The sequence below is a fragment of the Psammomys obesus genome, unplaced genomic scaffold, assembly GCF_907164565.1.
Source record: "Psammomys obesus unplaced genomic scaffold, mPsaObe1.curated_primary_1811, whole genome shotgun sequence".
Lineage (NCBI taxonomy): Eukaryota > Metazoa > Chordata > Mammalia > Rodentia > Muridae > Psammomys > Psammomys obesus.
The window spans coordinates 9,068,371-9,086,195 of record NW_026591918.1 but is presented as its reverse complement, the minus strand read 5'-3'; the positions used below and the strand labels follow the sequence as shown (position 1 = coordinate 9,086,195).

Here is a 17,825-nt window from a genome sequence, read left to right as displayed (position 1 = left end):
TTTTGTCTGGCAGTCGTCTACCCGCTTTGTTAGGGCGGTTGTTGCCGTTGTTCTGAAGTCACATTTTCCACGGGCACTGAACGTTGACGAGAATTTTCTTCTCACATTTTGTCAGTCAATTTGTGCAAGCGCCCCTTTGCCCTAACTACACCTGTTTCTTTTAATACTTGCTTCATCTGGTTTGAATTGAAGTCCGATACGTGAGAGTTGTCGTCTCTGAGTGTGCAGTAAGCTCTGGGCAGTAGAGACTGTCTTGGTCTTTATGACCTCTTCCACCCCGCGACAGGATGTCGGGTGGAGTCAGCATCTGGCGAGGGTTTGGTGAATTGACCCCAGCGCCTTAAAGAGCCCTCCAGGAACCTCTCCACCAGAGTCTTGGACTATTTTAGGACCCAAAGTCTAGAAGTTCTGAAGAATGCCTCAGCTCTGTGAGACGATTCAGCGGCAGTCACAGCATTTGAGAGACTGAGGCAGGAGGAGTACTTTCAGGGGACAGCGTGGGGCTTCTTCCACCGGGAATTCAAGAACGGGTTTACATAATTAGACCCTGCTTCAGATAAACAGGAGGAGAGAGGGCCTGACAGGCTGTTAGAGAATCACTAACCAGAATCTCTTTTTTTTCTAAGTAGCATCCTAGGCTTGAAAGTCCCCTGGGGAAAATACACCAGAGAAATTCCTGTGTCTGCAGTATCGGTGTCGATTATTCAGATGGTTAAGAACAGAATCTTTAGCAACATTGAATGTGTTACCGGCAACTGAAATGGCTTCATTCCAAAGGAAAGGACTGCAAGCAAGGATTCTTAGCTCTGAAGAAGAGGAGAAACTGAAAAGAGACCAAGCTTTGGTGTCTGATTTTAAACAGCAAAAACTGGAAAAAGAAGCTCAGAAGAACTGGGACCTTTTTTACAAAAGAAACAGTACCAATTTTTTCAAGGACAGACACTGGACCACCAGAGAGTTTGAGGAGCTAAGATCGTGTAGGGAGGTAGGCTGGGGTTTCTCCTGGCCCTGAGCCATCTTCATTTATGGTGAAGAAAGGTTCTTTACTTCATGTAGAGTGTGCTCCCAGCTGTGAACCTTAGCTGTCATGTCTCAGGAGCTGTTTTTTGAAACAAGGTCCTTCACTGGACCTGAAACACACAGATTAGCTGGGGTGAGGGTGAGGGTGTTTGAATTCAGCCTCTTGTGGTTGTATATAGCAAACACTTCACTGACGGAGCTAAGAAAAGAAAATTTATGAAACCCATCAAAATGCACCTAAGGAGAGCGTTGTTTGCTTTTAAGTAATTTTAGCAGTTTCTGGGCTGTTTAATTGGAAACAGAACTTTAAGGTTCTCTTTTTAGATTTGCTTCTCTTATTATGTGTATGAGTGTTTTGTCTGCATGTATGTCTGTGCACCACATGTGTGTCTGTTACCTGTGAAGGTGAGATGAGGGTGTCAGATCCACTGGAACTGGGGTTACAATTGTAGGTTGCCATGTGGGTGCAGGGAATTAAACCTGCCAGAAGAGCAGCACCTGCTTTTAATTCCTGAGCCATCTCTCCAGACCCTTAAAGCTGTTTGGTACTTACTTAATGCTAATCTGAAAGTTAGAAATATTAACTTCTAACAGGAACCTTTAGTGACAGATTGGAGCTATTTACAGTAGTGAATGAACCATTCACTGTAACTCTTAAATGAATTTTATATACGGTCTCCTACTTAACCTTCATAGCAGCTCTCTGACGTGCACTAGTGTAGTTCCCATTTTCAGAAAAGAAAATCAAGGGTAATTATAAGTGAGATGCCAGTGTTAGCTTTTCCTTACTAGTTCTGTTGTTTATTACCTGCTTCTTGATGTCAGAGATGCCATCTCTTGCATGCTCAACCTTTTTAGCTTGGTGTATTTCTTCAATATGCAAATGTATTGTGTTAAAACTTTTGTTTTTATTTCTCAGTATGAAGGTCAAAAATTGACTTTATTAGAAGCTGGATGTGGGGTTGGGAACTGTTTATTCCCACTTTTAGAAGAAGATTTGAATATCTTTGCCTATGCCTGTGATTTTTCTCCAAGGGCAATTGACTACATTAAGGTTGGTGGACTCATTATATATTCTTCTGTTTGTTTGTCCTTAGGCCAGTTATCTGATTCTGGTCCCCTTCAAGGAGCTTGCCAGCTATCATCACCATGAGTGTCATTTTCTTCTCAATGTACATATGAAAACATTTGATTCAAAGCAAAGCAGGAAAAAAATACGAAACAGTGTTTACTTCATCTGTATAGTTTATAGATTTGTGTCTGGTTGGTAACACTTGTAGACCAGGTTAATGTGACCAGGACTGTGTATACGCTTCTCAGAACTCACAGGCACAGTCCTCTGTGAGGAATAGTGGCGGAGACAATCCCTGAGAAGAGGGTGAAGATTTACATTATTAATAGGTAATGCCACGTTTCCTTTCAAAAAGATCATGCCATTTTATAGTTTTACCAGTAATGTAAAAGCACTGTTTCCTGTTTCCTTAGTCAGTCTTTCTTTCTTTCTTTCTTTCTTTCTTTCTTTCTTTCTTTCTTTCTTTCTTTCTTCCTTCCTTCCTTCCTTCCTTCCTTTCTCCTTCCTTCCTTCCTTTCTCCTTCCTTCCTTCCTTTCCTTCCTTTCTTTCCTTTCTTCTTTCTCCTTCCTTCCTTTCTCCTTCCTTCCTTCCTTTCCTTCCTTTCCTTTCTTTCTTCTTTCTCCTTCCTTCCTTCCTTCCTCTTTCTCTCTCTTTCTTTCTCTTCCTTTCTTCCTTTCTTTCTTTATTTCTTTTTCTTTCTCTCTTTTCTTTCTCTTTCTCTCTCTCTTTCTTTCTCTCTCTTTCTTTATTCCCTCTTTCTGTCTTTATTCCTTCCTTCCTTTCTTTCTCTTTCTCTCTTCTTTCTTTCTCTCTCTCTTTCTCTTTCTCTCTCTCCCTTTCTCTCTCTCTCTCTCTCTTTCTTTCTTTTCTTTCTCTTGGAGAAAAAAAAGTCTCAGTATTTTATTTTTCTCATTACCAGAGTTATTGAAGACTAAAACATGTAAATTCCTTTCCTTCTGCCTTGGCCTTTTTTCTGCATGTGTTTTGAGAGCTTGCTGTCTGCCAGCTGCTGTCCTGAGCCCTGGGGGTAAGCAGTGAACAAGATACAGAGTCCCCACCTGCGCAGAACCTACATCACAGGAAGAATTATCTTTAGCCTGTTTTTCTCTTGACTTTGTTTTGTTTTGTTTTGTTTTGTTTTGTTTTGTTTGAGACAGTGTTTCTCTGTTTGGCCATGTCTGCCCTGGACTCACTTTATAGACCAGGATGGCCTCAATCTTAGAGATCTGCTTTCCTCTACATCCCTGAGTGTTTGGATTACAGGCATGCACCACTGCACTCAGCTATTATTTTGTTTTTAGAATATATTCAGGATCTTATTATACTTATGTTGCAAGCATCTCTTTTTGCCTGTCAATATTATTAATAATATTATTAATGGTGCCCCCTCCCCCCTTTGTTTTCTTTCAGGACAGGTTTTCTCTGTGTAGCCTTGGCTGTCCTGGGCTCACTTTATAGACCAGGCTGGCCTCGAATTCACAGCAATCTGCCTGCCTCTACCTCTCCAAGTTCTGGGATTACAGGCGTGTGCCACTGCCCGGATGGTACCCTTTCTTAACCCAGGGTTTAATTATCTTTTTGTTTTCTTTGCGATAGCTCAGGCTGAGGCAAGATGAAATTGTTTATTTTCTTGCCTCAGACTCCCGAGTGCTGGGATTACAAGTGTACACCACCATACCTGGCTCATATTAAATTTATTAACTTTTTACTTTTGAGGTAATAAGGTTTTATGTGTAAAAATTCTTTACTCCTGACACTTAGATAATCATTTATTGTTTTGTCATATTTTTTAATCTGAAAAAAAAAATCTGACCATACTTCAGATACTTTCTTGAGCTCTTATTTTTTCTTTTCCCTCCAGGAATTCAGTTACAACCCTCTTCTACCATCACTGCTCCCACACACACTTGTGTAAGCATCACACACACACTCAGCATGCCCTGATAGATGCTGCTTTGTGAGGTTCCCACTTGTAATCTTTTTGCATTTTTATGACAGTTGAGACATTGTTTCTATTGTCCTGTTTTTGAGTTCACTGATTGTTTTCTAAAGAGGTATTTCTCCAGTAAGCTCATTTGAAAAAGATTCGTTTCTTCTATAAATTCATTTCATGGTTTTTATTTTTTTATTTTTTGGCATTCAAATTTTCTTATAATTTCTATCCCTCACATTACCGATCTTATTTTGCATGTTATCTGTCCCTTCCATTTGCATCTGTAACATTTTAATGTTCTTTTGGACTTTGAGAGATTTATTTGTAACCTTTAATTATAGTAGTGTAATGTATATGTAGTGTGGATATGCCTGCATGTGGGTATGTGCACAGGAGTACCAGTGCCTGCAAAGGCCAGAGGTTTCACGTCCCTGTAGCTGGAAGACTGATAGCTGTGACTGCCTGGTGCGACTAGTAGAAGTTGAGCCAGGGTCCTCTGAAAAACAGCATGCTGCACCATCTTTCCATCTCCTAATGTTCTTTTTTAAAGGCATAGTTTGTTTGCTGTTGATTGTTATTGGATTGCTTTTTTATGTGTGCATGCGCATGCCATTACACATAGGTGGAGGTAGGAGGGCAATTTGGCTCAAGTCGGTTCTCTCCCTCACTGTCTGGGTTCTGAGGATAGAAGTTAGTCAGACGTAAAAAGTACCCTCACCCACTGAGTCATCCCACCAGCCTCAGTGTCTATGCCATTTTATTAATAATTACTTTAAATGCCCAAACTCTTAGTCTCTTAGTCTGGGCCATATTTGAGTCTGGCTCTGATGGTTGCCTTCTTTCTTCAGACTCTTTTTTTTTTTTTTTTCCTTGCTTCTCAGTATACTTTATTATTTCCTTTTTGAAGCTGCACATGATATTAGGACAGTAGATACTGAAATTAAAAGGGATTTATAATTAGGAGGTAAGGTGTATTTGATGCTATTGATACAGTTTTTCTTATTCTCTGTTGTTGCTCTGAGTACCAGACACTGAAAACTCCTTTGTGACTTTTGAGTGTCTTGTTGGGTTTAGTTTTTCTCTTGTTCCTTGCCTGTCTCTTTCTTTTTTATTTTTTAAAAGATTGTTTTTCCTCCACGTATGTATGTGGATCATGTGCATGCCTGGTGCCCATGGAGGTCAGAAGACAGTTGTGGGCTGCCAGGTAGGTGCTGGGAATCAAACCTAGGTCCTCTGAAAAAGCAGTCAGTGCTCTTAACTGATGAGCCATCTTTCCAGTCCCCATGAAATTTCTGTTTCTCTGAGAATACAGCTCTTCTTGACCATTCCTCTGCAGCCATGGGAGTATCTATCAATGCCCCTGTTGTAATCTTGAGGGTATTCTTGGGTTTAGGCAGAGAAGAGGTCTACCACCCTCTTCCCAGAGCTGCAGTGATGCTTCACTGGCGATTGTAGGCTCCAGCTTTAGGCTCCCTGACTCCTGTATTGTCACCTTTTCTTGCTGAAAGGATCTGAGGAAACACCAGCACCAGGAAGAGGAGCATCCTTTTTGTGAGAGCCTGGCAGTATCCTTGATGGAAACACATTCGGCCAAAACAGCCCCTATGATGCATCCGTTAGTGCCCATTCTCAGTCCCAAACCAGTTGCTAAGTTTTTTATGTTTGTTTGTTGTTTGGAGACAGGGTTTCTCTGTGTAGCCCTGGCTGTTCTGGAACTCACTCTGTAGTCTAGGCTAGACTCAAACTTGGAGACCTGCCTGCCTCTGCATCCTAACTGCCGGGATTAAAGGTGTGCGTCACCATAGCCCAGCTACTAATTTTTCAATATTGTTTTTCCAGACTGGAGGCTTCTACCTCACATAAGCAAGTGGGTCTCCCTGAAGATGCTTGTTTTTCTCTAGAGTTTAGGGCAACAAGTTCTTGGTTTTTCTTGTTTGAGGGCTTTACATACTTGCTGTTACTTACTATTCTTGCTATCCTTTTTCTTTTCTTTTTTTTTTTTTAGTATGGGATTATCTTTTCACTTGTGTTCATCTCTAAGATAAAGTCTTCTAATATATCTGGTAGCTACTTTTCAGAGCACAGCACATTGGGGAGTATTCATTATCATTACTGACCTAAAATGTGATTGTTCTCTTTAACTTTGTCATAAAATAACTAAATTCTCACAATTACACACAAATCTCTTTAGGAATCTTCTCTTTTGGTAAACTGTCACCATTCTCAAACTATATTGTTTTATTACTATACTTTGTAGTATGTTTTGATGTCTGGTGGTAAGTTTCCTTCTGTTGCTTAAATTCCTTTTTGTGGGAGATATAACTAATTACCTACCAATGACAAATTGAGGCACAGTCCACCAAAGGTCACTCTGGGAGCCAATGAGTTTCTTGGACTTTTTACAGAGCACAGGTGTGGGGTTGCTTGCAGGGCTATGAGAGCTCCTCCTCAGCATACTGCACCTGCAAAGCCTTTACCCAGAGGGATCAGGGCTCTTCCGTAGCCACCTAAATGGAACCTTCCTTCCTTTGCCTCATTCTCCTGAGGTAGGGAGCAGCTAAGGTGAGGGTCTTATGACCCTTCCCACCCTTCCAAGGGGAGGTATCATCAGTTAACAAGCCCAGCTAGGATAATCCTTTTGCAAAGGTTTAAAGCTGAGCTCTCCAAGAGTGCAGCTGCTTGGCTTGGAGCACAGTCACTCTCAATATCTTTTTTATTCATTTTAAAAATTGATTTTTGTAGCTGGCCATGGTGGTGCCAGTCTTTAATCCCGGCTCTCAGGGATGCAGAGACAATCAGATTGCTGTGAATTCAAGGCCAGCCTGGTCTACAACGCAAGTCCAGGGCAGCCAAGGCTACACAGAGAAGCCCTTTCAAAAAACCTAAATAAATAAATAAACAGACAAACAAATAAAATTGGCTTTTGCAGGGCTAGAGAGACAGTTCACTGGTTAAGAGTCCCCTAACAGAAGATCTGGGTTTGGTTCCCAGCATCCATTTCTGGTGGCTAGCAACTGCCTGTAACTAATTCGAGCAGATTCAATGCCCTCTAACCTCCGAGGGCCACTGTGTACAGATGCACATACATTTAAAAAAAAAAAAAAAAGAAAGAAAAAGAATCTTTTAAAAATACATCCAGTAGTAGCCTTGCATATTAATTTACTCAACTTTCTGTTTACATGATAAAAAAGCTTATTCTCTTCCTTCGTAATACTCATAAGTGTGTTGGAGCCCACCAACCAACCAGAATGTACCAGGAATACACTTATTAGAAATTAAGATGGGATGGGACCTTTAGTCTTTTGTCTTAAGGGAAAAATGCCACATAAGAACTATGGTGGCATCCCAAGAGGGTGAACTGGAAGAACTCATAGAGTGTAGGCTTGTCATGGACAACCAAAGGAGGGGTAGGAAGCAGCTGCCAACTTTGTATCATCCTTTTGGAAAAATAGGCCTCCAAAACTCTTAGTTTTGAATTTGTGACAGACCGTATTCTGCCCTCAGTTAAAAGGTTTGCTGAAATGCTGCCTTGCTCCCTGTAGCAGTATCAAATATTACTTCTCTAGTAACAAGTGACCATTTTATGTAGCAGTAAACAAGTAGAAGCAGGATCTCTCTCCAGTGCCGCATGTTCATACATGTATCAGCATGGTGGCTGGTTAAAATCCTAAGTTCTTTCTGTTTTCCCTTTCTAGCAAAATCCTTTGTATAACACAGAGAGATGCAAAGTGTTCCAGTGTGACCTCACTAGAGATGACCTTCTTGACCATATTCCACCAGAGTCTGTGGATGCCGTCACATTGATCTTCGTGCTCTCAGCTATTCACCCCGAGAAGATGCGCTTTGTCTTACTAAATGTGTACAAGGTTAGTAACTTGATGTCTGTGCTTGAGGGCTGGCCACCCTGTTTCCCTAGCCTGCCTCCTCAGTAAGGCCTGTGTACTGCATTTCCAACATCTTCCCATTTTCAGTGGGTAGACTGTAGCCAGAATAGGGAGAGGGAGTCTCTGGCATGAAATATTCACCATAGTTCTCAGGTTGTGCAGTGCTGTGGCTGCACCTCAGAGCATCGCCAGCCCCAGAGCAAGGAAGGTCTTGCTCTTCCTTGAAGCAGTTACCTGGGATCCGTAAGGACATGGGATTAAGTGGTCAAGAGCACATTCCGAAGGCCTAGGTTCTTAGCTGGGTTTACTATTTAGGCAAGTTCCTTCCCCTCACCAAGCCTGTTTCTATGCCTGGAAAATGTTAGGATAATACATCTGAGATAGCGGCATTTGGGGGAGATTAAATAGGTACATGATGTGTGCCCAGCACAGTGCTTACACTCTGCTAAGTGCTTCCCAAAGCCAGCAGTCCTTACATTCTTACACCACCATCATTTTATCAGGATGGCAGGAACCCGAACTGCTGTGGCCACCAGGCGCCTGATGTAGCATGCCTGTAATCCTAGTACTTGGGACTAAGGTAGGAGAAGTGCTGTGAATTGAAGGCCAGTCTAGTCTACTTTGTGAGTTCAAGACCAGCCTAAGCTATAGGCTCTTCCTGAAAGTAAACAAGCCACCATGATGGTATGTACCATCAGCCTCAGAAAGATGAAGAGCTCAAGATCATTGTCATCTCTAGAGCAAATTTGAAGCTATCCTAGGTTACTTGACACTATCTCCAAAATAAATACGTAAAATAAAGTCTTTACCTGTTGAGGTGTATGATTCGTGACAAGCTATGGCACCTCAGCCCGTTTCTAAACCTCTTTTCTCTTAGTGCTAAAGCTGAGAATATACGTGAGTGAGTGAGTGATACCACTGCTCTGTGAACTGCAATGAAGTATTTACTGCAGTGAGCTGGAGACATGTTAGTTGGTTCTTAAAAATCACTGAAATTGATGGGCAGTGCTAGGGCACACCTTTAATTTCAGAGGTAGGTGGGTCTCTGAGTTTGAGGCCAGCCTGGTCTCCAGAGTGAGTTCCATGTCAACAAGGGCTACACGAGAAACCCTGTATCAAAATACAAAGCAAAACAAAAGAATCAATGAAATCAATCACTAAAAATGGTAATAAATTCTGATAGGCATGGTGGCACATGCTTGTGATTTTAGCACTGAGGAGTCTGAGGCAGGAGGATTCTCAATTTGAAGCCAGCCTAAGCTACATGGTAAGACAAAACATGCATACATACAAAGGAATCTTTTCAAACATTTTAACTTAAAAGCCTGAGCATTTATTTTTTTTTTTTAATCATTGTTAGTAGTCATCGTTTCGAGTATGAAACTATTGATTATGTGGTTCTTTAAGGGGGAGTGAGAAGTCTAGGGGCATAATTCAGCCCTTATATGGCATGCTTCAAACGCTGATTTTAAAAGTAGAGTAAGGATTTAAAACCAGTAATCTAAGGGCAGATTATACGCTGACCGAGACTTTCATAGATCAACATTTCTGTATCAAGTCTTTTCAAATTGTTCAACTTTATTTAAAAAAAAAAAAAAAGTTTTTTGAAACACAATCTTGCTATATACTCCTGTCTGGCCTGGAGCTTCAAACTTTGGGCAGTCCTCCTGCCTCTGTTTTCCGAGTACAAGAATTATCCTCTTGTGCTACCATGCTGATGAAATGTTTGACTTTTTATAGGAGTTTAAGCTTCCTGCTCATGTTCCTATGTCTTTGTTATAGTCTTTCTTTTTAAAATTAGTAAACAAGTGTCTTGCTCTGCACTGCAGGGAAGCCTGGCTCTTCCTGCCTCAGCCCGCCAAGTGCTGGGATTACAGGTGTGCAGCGCCACACTTGGCATCTTACACTTTCCAGCTCTTCATTTTGGTCACCCTGGAGCTCAGGCTGACCAAAGCCTCCAGGTAGTTATTGTGCCTCAGCCGGTGTTTACAGACATGCGCCACTTCCCCCAGCACTTCCTCTCTTTATGTATTGTCTGTGTGAGAGTACACCTGATGTGTGTGGAGGCCTGGAGAGGGTGGCATGTCTCCGGGAAGTGAATTGCAGTGGTTGAGAGCAGCCTGATGATGTGCTGAGAACTGACCTCAGGTCCTCTGCGACACTAATGCTAAGCCCCATTCAGCACCTTAATTCAAGTGTATCACTTAGTTGAAAACCACAGGCATGGGTAAGCTTGAGAAGAGAGATGGGTGATGTTGTACAGCACAGAGGACAGGGCAGTTAAGTATCAGAGTGTACGGTCTGATTTCAGAGGAAAGAGGGCAGCCATCAAGTTGAATGATGGATGAGAGCATGTCTGCATTTGGTAATGTTTGTTAATGCTGAAGCCCTGTTTTTTTTTTCATTTGTTTTCATTTTATGTGTGCTTTGCCTCTGCATATATATGTGCACCACATGCATGCCTGTTACTTACGTAGGTCAGAAAAGGGCAGCAGGTCCTCTGGAACTAGAATTATGGGTGGTTGGGAAGCACCATGTGGGTGCCAGGAATTAAACCCAGATCCTCTGCAAGAGCAGCAAGTTTTCTCACTGAGCTGACTCTCCAGCCCTTAATTCTGGTTTTAAGTAAAGGTAAATGCTTCAAGACATTGGAAAACTTAAGGAATTATTCTCCTCCAAAGTAGCGTATTTTAAAATGTATACTTCTACCATACTAGTTTATCTCTGCCTGTGAGTTTCACAAAGTTTTCTTTGGCTCCTCCTCAGTTCTATTCTGTCCCTGCTATCTGAGCAGGTGAGAACCTAGAATATGCACCCAAGTGGGCATGGACTTAAGCTAGACAGAAGAAAGGCACCAAAGAAAAGATGAGCATATTGCCTGATGTAGGCCCAGGTGAGAGTGAAGGGTTACTAGAAGTCGGGACTGAGAAAAAGAGAACATGCTTGGAGCGGGACCGAGAGTAACTTGCCTGGCATTGCGTGTGTGGAGTGTTCTGCTTCTTCATGTTGCCGTAGCATTGTGACTTCGCTGTAGAAACAAATGTTTTGTAGCGAGGTGGAAGAGAAAGAAACTCAAGTCAGTAAGAGGCCGGAGTAGGGCTGGCAGGATGGCTTGGTGAGTAAAAATGCCTGCCACTAAGTCTGATGACTTGAGTTATTCTCTGAAGAAGAAAACCAACCCTCAAACTGCTCTCCAACCTCCACACCCACACCCACGCACGTGCACACTTACATAAATAAATGTGAGATGGGGAAATGACATTCTAAAGAAACCAGCATAGGAACTCAGGAGATGGCTCAGTGTGTAAAGGGCTTGCCATCCAAGCGTGAGGACCTCAGTTCAGAGCCCCAAAGCATACATAAAGCTGGTAGCACGTATGTATAATCCCAGTGCGCTTTTGGTGGGATGGGAGGCAGACACAGAAAAATCCCCAGATCAAACACCAGCTAGCTTGGTGTGGACAGTGGTGAACAATGAGAGACCCTGCTTCAAACAGAGAGGGAGGTGAGGACTAACATTCAAGGTTGCCCTCTAATTCTCACACACGTGCCTACAAACACGCACACACACACAGACTGACCAGCATAATTGGAAGGATAAACAGCTATCTACTGAAACTGGCCAGAATTTAAAATAGTATGGCATTTAGAATGACACAGGCCAGAAGACACAGTCCTCGCAGAGTGCTGAAAAGTGACCCTGGAATTAGTAGGTGAGAGTAACAAGGATAGTAAGCGATTGGTCTGATACAAGGAAAGAGAGAGGAGGTGGAGAGAGGAGAAAGAGGCACAGGACGCAGGGGTGGCACTAGGCCCTGTGAGTGATGCAGAGTTGACGGGGAAAGCACAGTCGGACTTGGAGGGAACCTGGCCTCCATGGGTACCATGGAGACAGCTCTGTGAGACAGAGCTTGAAGTGAATTCAGCAGTAAGTGGCTCTCTCTGAGTTTGGGGTTAGTCTCTTTAATCAGTTCAGGCTATGTTGTGAGACCCTGTCTAAAAAAAAAAAAAAAAAAAAAAAAAATGTAATTATAGAAAGAACTGTGCCATGACACAAGAATATTTCACTAGTTACCAACACAATTCATAATGCAGTAACAGCTTTCATAATTAAAGGAATGCTACACTACCATGAGAAGCAGTAAAAATACAGGTGTGCCTTGATTTTCCACATGAAATTTACAGCCCTGTGAGCTCTAATGTTATGCCTTCTGGACCTGTGCACTCTAGATAAAGAATTTCTTTTGACAGGTAGAGGGCAGGAGGGGTCCGGGAGGCTGTGGTCAACTAATGGTCAATGGACCTCTTAGACAGAGCAGCAGACTCAACTGATAACTCATAGCGTACATGTATTGTCTGTGCTTCGCATCACCCTAAGGTTTAGTAGTCATGTGATACGTGCCCCATCCGAAGTATACAATTAGAGAGGCTTTTACCTGTGCTTATATTATAATTAGCATACCACCGAGATGCTGAATGCTCCCAGCATCTGAGTTTCCTAATGCTTCAGCTCTGTCATCATAGATCAGCGTCTTCTGAACTTTTTATAGAAATAAATAATATGTCATCTGTATTTTAGTGGGTATGACACATCATATTTGTGAAATATTTTCTTGAGCTTCCCCAGGACACGATCTCCTTTAGTGACAAATTCCATTTCAGTATTCCTCCTGTTTTTAGTCTCCATTAGAGATCTTTCTTCAGCTGAGCCACAATGACTTTCTAGCCTAGTCTGATTACTTTCTCGCTGTCATCAGGGTGAGTGGTTGGTTAATTTAAAATTGTGTGCTTTGTTGGCAAAGAAGTAGAAAGAGAAGCCATCTTCAGGCTCTGCAGACAGGACACCAGCAGCCTGGTTAAGCTCAGGGTGAACACTCTGGGGATATGCTGTCCACCATGGATCTCATTGCTCTTGGGTGCCAATGCCAGGCAAGCTTCCCTGCATATAACCAGACCCTCCCAAAAAGCAGGAAGGTGGTGGAGGGAGGATATGACTGTGCCAGTGCGTCATCACACGCTTTCCAAAGGAGACAAACTTGTCACAAGAGATGGCATCTGTCATTTTAAAACAAGTGCTGTATGCCCGGCCTGGTGCTGTGGGTGTGTGGAACGCCTGTCGGCCCTGAGGTGTAGAGGAGGTGTTTGACACTGTCTACACCACAGATAGAAGACAGGCTCTGAGGAAAGATCGCTTTCCTCCTCTTCCCGCACGGTGCAGACTTCCTGATACAAAGAGCAGATGGTCAGACCAGAGCTGAGCACTTAAGGGGAGGGATCAGTGTTGAGACCCAGGAGGGAGTCTCACCCAGCAGCCCTTCCGAAGCAGATGTCTGGAAACTCAGCCTAGTGAAGGAGAGGGCTCATGCTTTGCAGAAGGCAAAGAGTGTGTTAGCGTGTTTTATGTGCTTGCTTTTATGTGGGGATTGAAACTGTATTATACTCCATTATATATATCCAAACAAATGATTTTCAAGGCATTTTATTTATGTGTGGTGTTTTGCAAGAATCCTCTTGCTATGTATTTCTGGTGGACCAGGTACTTGCTTTGTAAGCCAGGCAGGTCTTAAACACAGAATGATCCTCCTGCCTCAGCCTTGTAAGTGCTGGGATTACAGGTATGTACCCCCACACCTGACGTGCTTTTTTTAAAAGCAGCCATTCATATTAAGTGTACTTTATATGCCTTCTTTCACAGCTACCATAGATAGGTCTGTGTTTCAATTCCTAACATCATCAGATAGTATTTTTTATTTAACCTGCTTTACTTTTGTAGGTATTGAAACCAGGCAGAAGTGTCTTGTTCCGTGACTATGGGCTGCATGATCATGCCATGCTTAGATTTAAAGCTGGAAGCAAACTTGGAGAAAATTTTTATGTCAGACAAGATGGAACCAGAGCCTACTTTTTTACTGATGGTAAGAGGAGTGGAGTAACTCCTTAGAGTGTGTCATTCTCTGCTCTGTTTACTTGACTGCATCATCAGAGGCATGCTAACACACAAGTCCCACGCCCTGAGAGCAAGTGTGATGCACACCGCTATCCAGACCCAGCTCTGGCCGGTGGGAAGCTTGAAGGTCTCTGCTCACAGTGGCTAGTGAGTGAACCTGGGAAAGTAGCCAGGCCTCAGACATGTCATGTGATGCCAGTAGGAACTCTACTAGAAAGTGGGAGGGGGATCAGAAATTCACATCTTTGAAATAAGGGCCATAAGTTCAGCGTGATGGCTTGAGGTTACTTTCCCAGACCCAAAGGCAAAAATCCTTTTTGAATAAAAGTGATTGGATCTGTTTCCAAGTAGATAAATTTCCTATCAAAGAATATTGGGAAGGTAGCTCAGTTGATAGAGTGCTGGCCTAGCATGGGTCAGATTCTGGGCTCAGTCCCCAGCACTGCATAAACTGGGGTGGTGGCACACTGACTTCGATCCAGCAATCCAGAGGCAGAAGCAGGAAGAGTTGAAGGTCCACCTGGAGAAGTGGGTTAGCGGTTAAGAGCACTTGTTGCGCTTGCTGAGGACCCTGGTTCAGGTCTCCACACTCAACATGGTGGCTCAGCCATCATAACTGTATTCTCAGGATCGGGCACCTCCTCCAACAAGGCCCTGTGGCACCAGGCATGCACATGGTACGTACACTTCATGCAGGCAAAACACTCATACACAGAAAACAAATTAAACAATAGATCATTCTCACCAGCTAGTTCCTGGGCTATATGAGATCCTGTCTTGAACACAACAACAAAGTTAGCTGGTTGTAACTGGGAAGATGGCTCAGTTAAGAAGTGTTTGCTGTAGCACCTTAGCACCCCTGTGAAAAGCCAGGTGTGCTGACATGGACCTGTAATCCTGGTGCTGGGAAGGCAGAGACAGTGACGATCCCTGGACCTTGCTGGTCAGCTAGTTTTGTTGGCAGTGCCTAATTGGTGAGGAATCCTGCCTCAAAAAGTGGAGCAGGACAGCCAGGGTTATATTAAAAGAGACCCCAGCTAGAGAGATGGCTCGGGAGTTAGGAGCATCGGCTGTTTTTCCAGAGGTCCTGAGTTCAATTCCCAGCAACCACATGGTCTCTCATGCAGGCAGGCATACATGCAGGCAGAATATTATGTAAATAATAAATAAATCTTAGAGAGAGAGATCTGTCTCCAAAAAAAGAGGTGCCCTTGTGTTTGGTGCATGGATTCTAAGAATTGCAATGTCAAACTGAGTTTGCTGATACACACCTTTAATCTCAGCATTTGGGAGGCAGAGGCAGATGCATCTCAGTGAGTTTGAGCCTGGTCTACAAAGCGAGTTCTAGGACAGCCAAGGCTACACAAAGAAATCTTGTCTCGAAAAAACAAAAATAAAGCAGAGGGCTAGACAGATGCTCAGTGGTTATGAGCACTTCTAGAGACCTGGGTTTGAATCCCAGCAACTCCGTGGTGGCTAATAAATGAAGTCTGTAACTTCATTTCAGGGATCCAACACACTCTTTGTCTGCCGTGGGTACCAGGCATACATGTGGTGCACATACTACATGCAGACAAAGCACCCGTGAACATAAATAAAACTAAATATATATATTTTTAAAGGAGAGAGTGTGACAGAAGAAACATTGACCTCTGGATTCTGTATGTGTGTGCTACTACACACAGATGCATGCACACACACAACACATATTCCACACTCACGATAATAATAAAAATACTTTAAAAGGCATTTTGGATCAGAGGATGCTGTACAGTGGTTCAGTTTCTAAGTGTTTCAAACAGTAAATGTAAGTCTACTTAATAATCTGGAATAAAAGGTAACTGTGTTTTCTTAGCTCTGTGGGTTTGGCTGGGTCTGTTTGTTTTTGCAGAGCTGAGGCTGTACCCAGGGCTTCAAGCATGCTAGGCACGTGTTCTACCACTAAGCTGTGTCCCTAGTTCTTTTCATTTTTAATTTTAGGGTTAGGTTTTTTGTTTGTTTTTAGGTTTTTTATTTTTAATTTTCTGTGTATATGTTTTGCCTGCCTGTGTTTATGTACCATTTGCTTACCTGGTATGTGGAGGTGAGAAAAGGGTATCAGATCTCCTAGGAGTGAAGTTAGGGGTAGTTATGAGCTATTACACAAACAACTGGATCTTCTGCAAGAAAAACAGGTGCTTTTAGCCGATGAGCTATGCATATCTGCAAGCCCTATATTTCTTAGTGTTTTGAAACAAAACCTCAAACTGTAGCCCAGGCTGTCCTTAACCTGTCCTTAACAGGCAGTTCTGTCTCTGCCTCATGGGTATCTGCCACCCAACTCATGTTTCTGTTTCCTGACATATTATTTTAGGTATTATAATTAAAGTTAAACTCAAAAAGGAGGGTTTGTAATTAAATGTACAATGTTAGGTGAAAATGAAGAAGAACTGAAGGAGTCTGAGATGGCCACATCTAGCCAAATCCATTAGAAGTCATCAGGAAGCCCAGTGTCACGTGCACAGAGCTCCAGCGCACAGCCTGTACAGAACGCCCCTACTAGGGTCTGCCTTGTGCTCCAGAGCCCTTCATTGTGCTTGCCCGGTCCGTTTAACCTGTGTGGTATTCTGCTGGGGTGAGACTGTCCTCAGGCGATGGCGCCACCTGGTGATCATCGCCCACTCTGGTCACAGATAGCCTTCCTTTCTCTGCGCAGGCTTTTTCAGTAGCTCGGTTGGGCTTCATTTCTTTTTAGTCACATTTGTGCTTGCTAGCACAGGAACAAGTGGAGATAGGAACACCTTTGTTGATTCTTTAATTGGAGGTTTCTTTAATTGAGTGTAGGAATGTGTTTGTTTTTTAGAAAGAAAGAAAAGAAAAAAAAAAAAAAAGAAATAGTGAATTAAAAGAAAGAAACGCACAGGCCTTCCCAGAACTGGGGAAGATGAGGGAGAAGCACTAAAAAGTTTAAGCCAGGCAGAGATGTGAAGCGAATTCCTGTCACAAGAGGAGAAAAAAAGTTTAAAAACAAAATTTAGCATTGAAGTTTTCATTTAAAAAACAAAAACAAAACAAAACCAACCTTCAGCCTGTCTTGGCCCTCAAAGCTCATCACTGCTTGCCTTCTAGAATTCCTGGCGCAGCTCTTTGTGGATGCAGGTTATGAAGAAGTGGTGAATGAGTATGTGTTTCGAGAGACGGTGAATAAAAAAGAAGGCCTGCGTGTGCCCCGAGTTTTCCTTCAGAGCAAGTTTCAGAAACCTCCAAAGGATCCAGCCCCTACCACTGACTGCTTTGCTGAGAAGAGAAGAAGTTTAAACTAATTTATATTTTTTATTTTGTGATTTAAAAAAATTACATGTTATATTTCTGTACTAAAAGCAAACGAAAACTGGGGAGATGGCTCAGCAGGTAAAGGTGCTGACTGTTCAAGGTTAACAACCTGAGTTTGAGCCCAGGCCTTGGCTAGAAAAAAAAGGCTGAGGCTGGAGAGGTGCCTCAGTGGTCAAGAGTGCTGGCTGCTCTTGCAGAGAACTTGGCTTCATCTTCAGCACCAGGTGGCAGCTCACTACCATCTGTAACTCCAGCTCCATCCCAGGGCCTCATCAAATGCCCTCTTCTGGCCTCTGAAGGTGGTGCACAGACATATATGCAGGCAAAACACCCGAATTAAAAAAGAAAAAAATCCAGATTTGGCAATTCAAATCTGCAATCCTAGTTCTACCTCAAGATGAGAAGCAGATGGAAGACTCACCTGGAAGCTCCAGGGCCAGTTGGCCTGGCAGACACGGGAAACCTGGCCTCAGAAAGGTGGAGAATGAGAACCCACTCCTGAGCCACTGTTCTCTGGCCTCCACGTGTGCATAATCAGTGAGACACGGGAGATAGGCGAACAAATCAAGAACTTGCTGATAATGGGTTATAAGACAATTCTTTGGTATACATACGGTCTTACCATTTATTAAAGAAAATCAGATTTGCATACTAAA

At 42.8% G+C, this 17,825-nt stretch overlaps 1 protein-coding gene across 2 annotated transcripts in view; it reads left to right on the top strand.

Moving 5' to 3' along the window:
* Mettl6 (methyltransferase 6, methylcytidine) overlaps positions 1 to 17,825 on the top strand; it is an 18,335-nt gene extending 510 nt beyond the window's left edge. The window contains exons 2-6 of one of the 2 annotated variants that reach the window (XM_055612315.1): positions 630 to 985; positions 1,940 to 2,074; positions 7,722 to 7,892; positions 13,684 to 13,825; positions 16,966 to 17,825. In XM_055612315.1, coding sequence (XP_055468290.1) covers positions 761 to 985; positions 1,940 to 2,074; positions 7,722 to 7,892; positions 13,684 to 13,825; positions 16,966 to 17,159 — 867 coding nt within the window. In that variant the 5' untranslated portion in view covers positions 630 to 760 and the 3' untranslated portion in view covers positions 17,160 to 17,825. Of the gene's footprint in view, positions 1 to 626; positions 986 to 1,939; positions 2,075 to 7,721; positions 7,893 to 13,683; positions 13,826 to 16,965 lie in introns of both variants that reach the window. The other variant, XM_055612316.1, reaches the window with a different exon arrangement.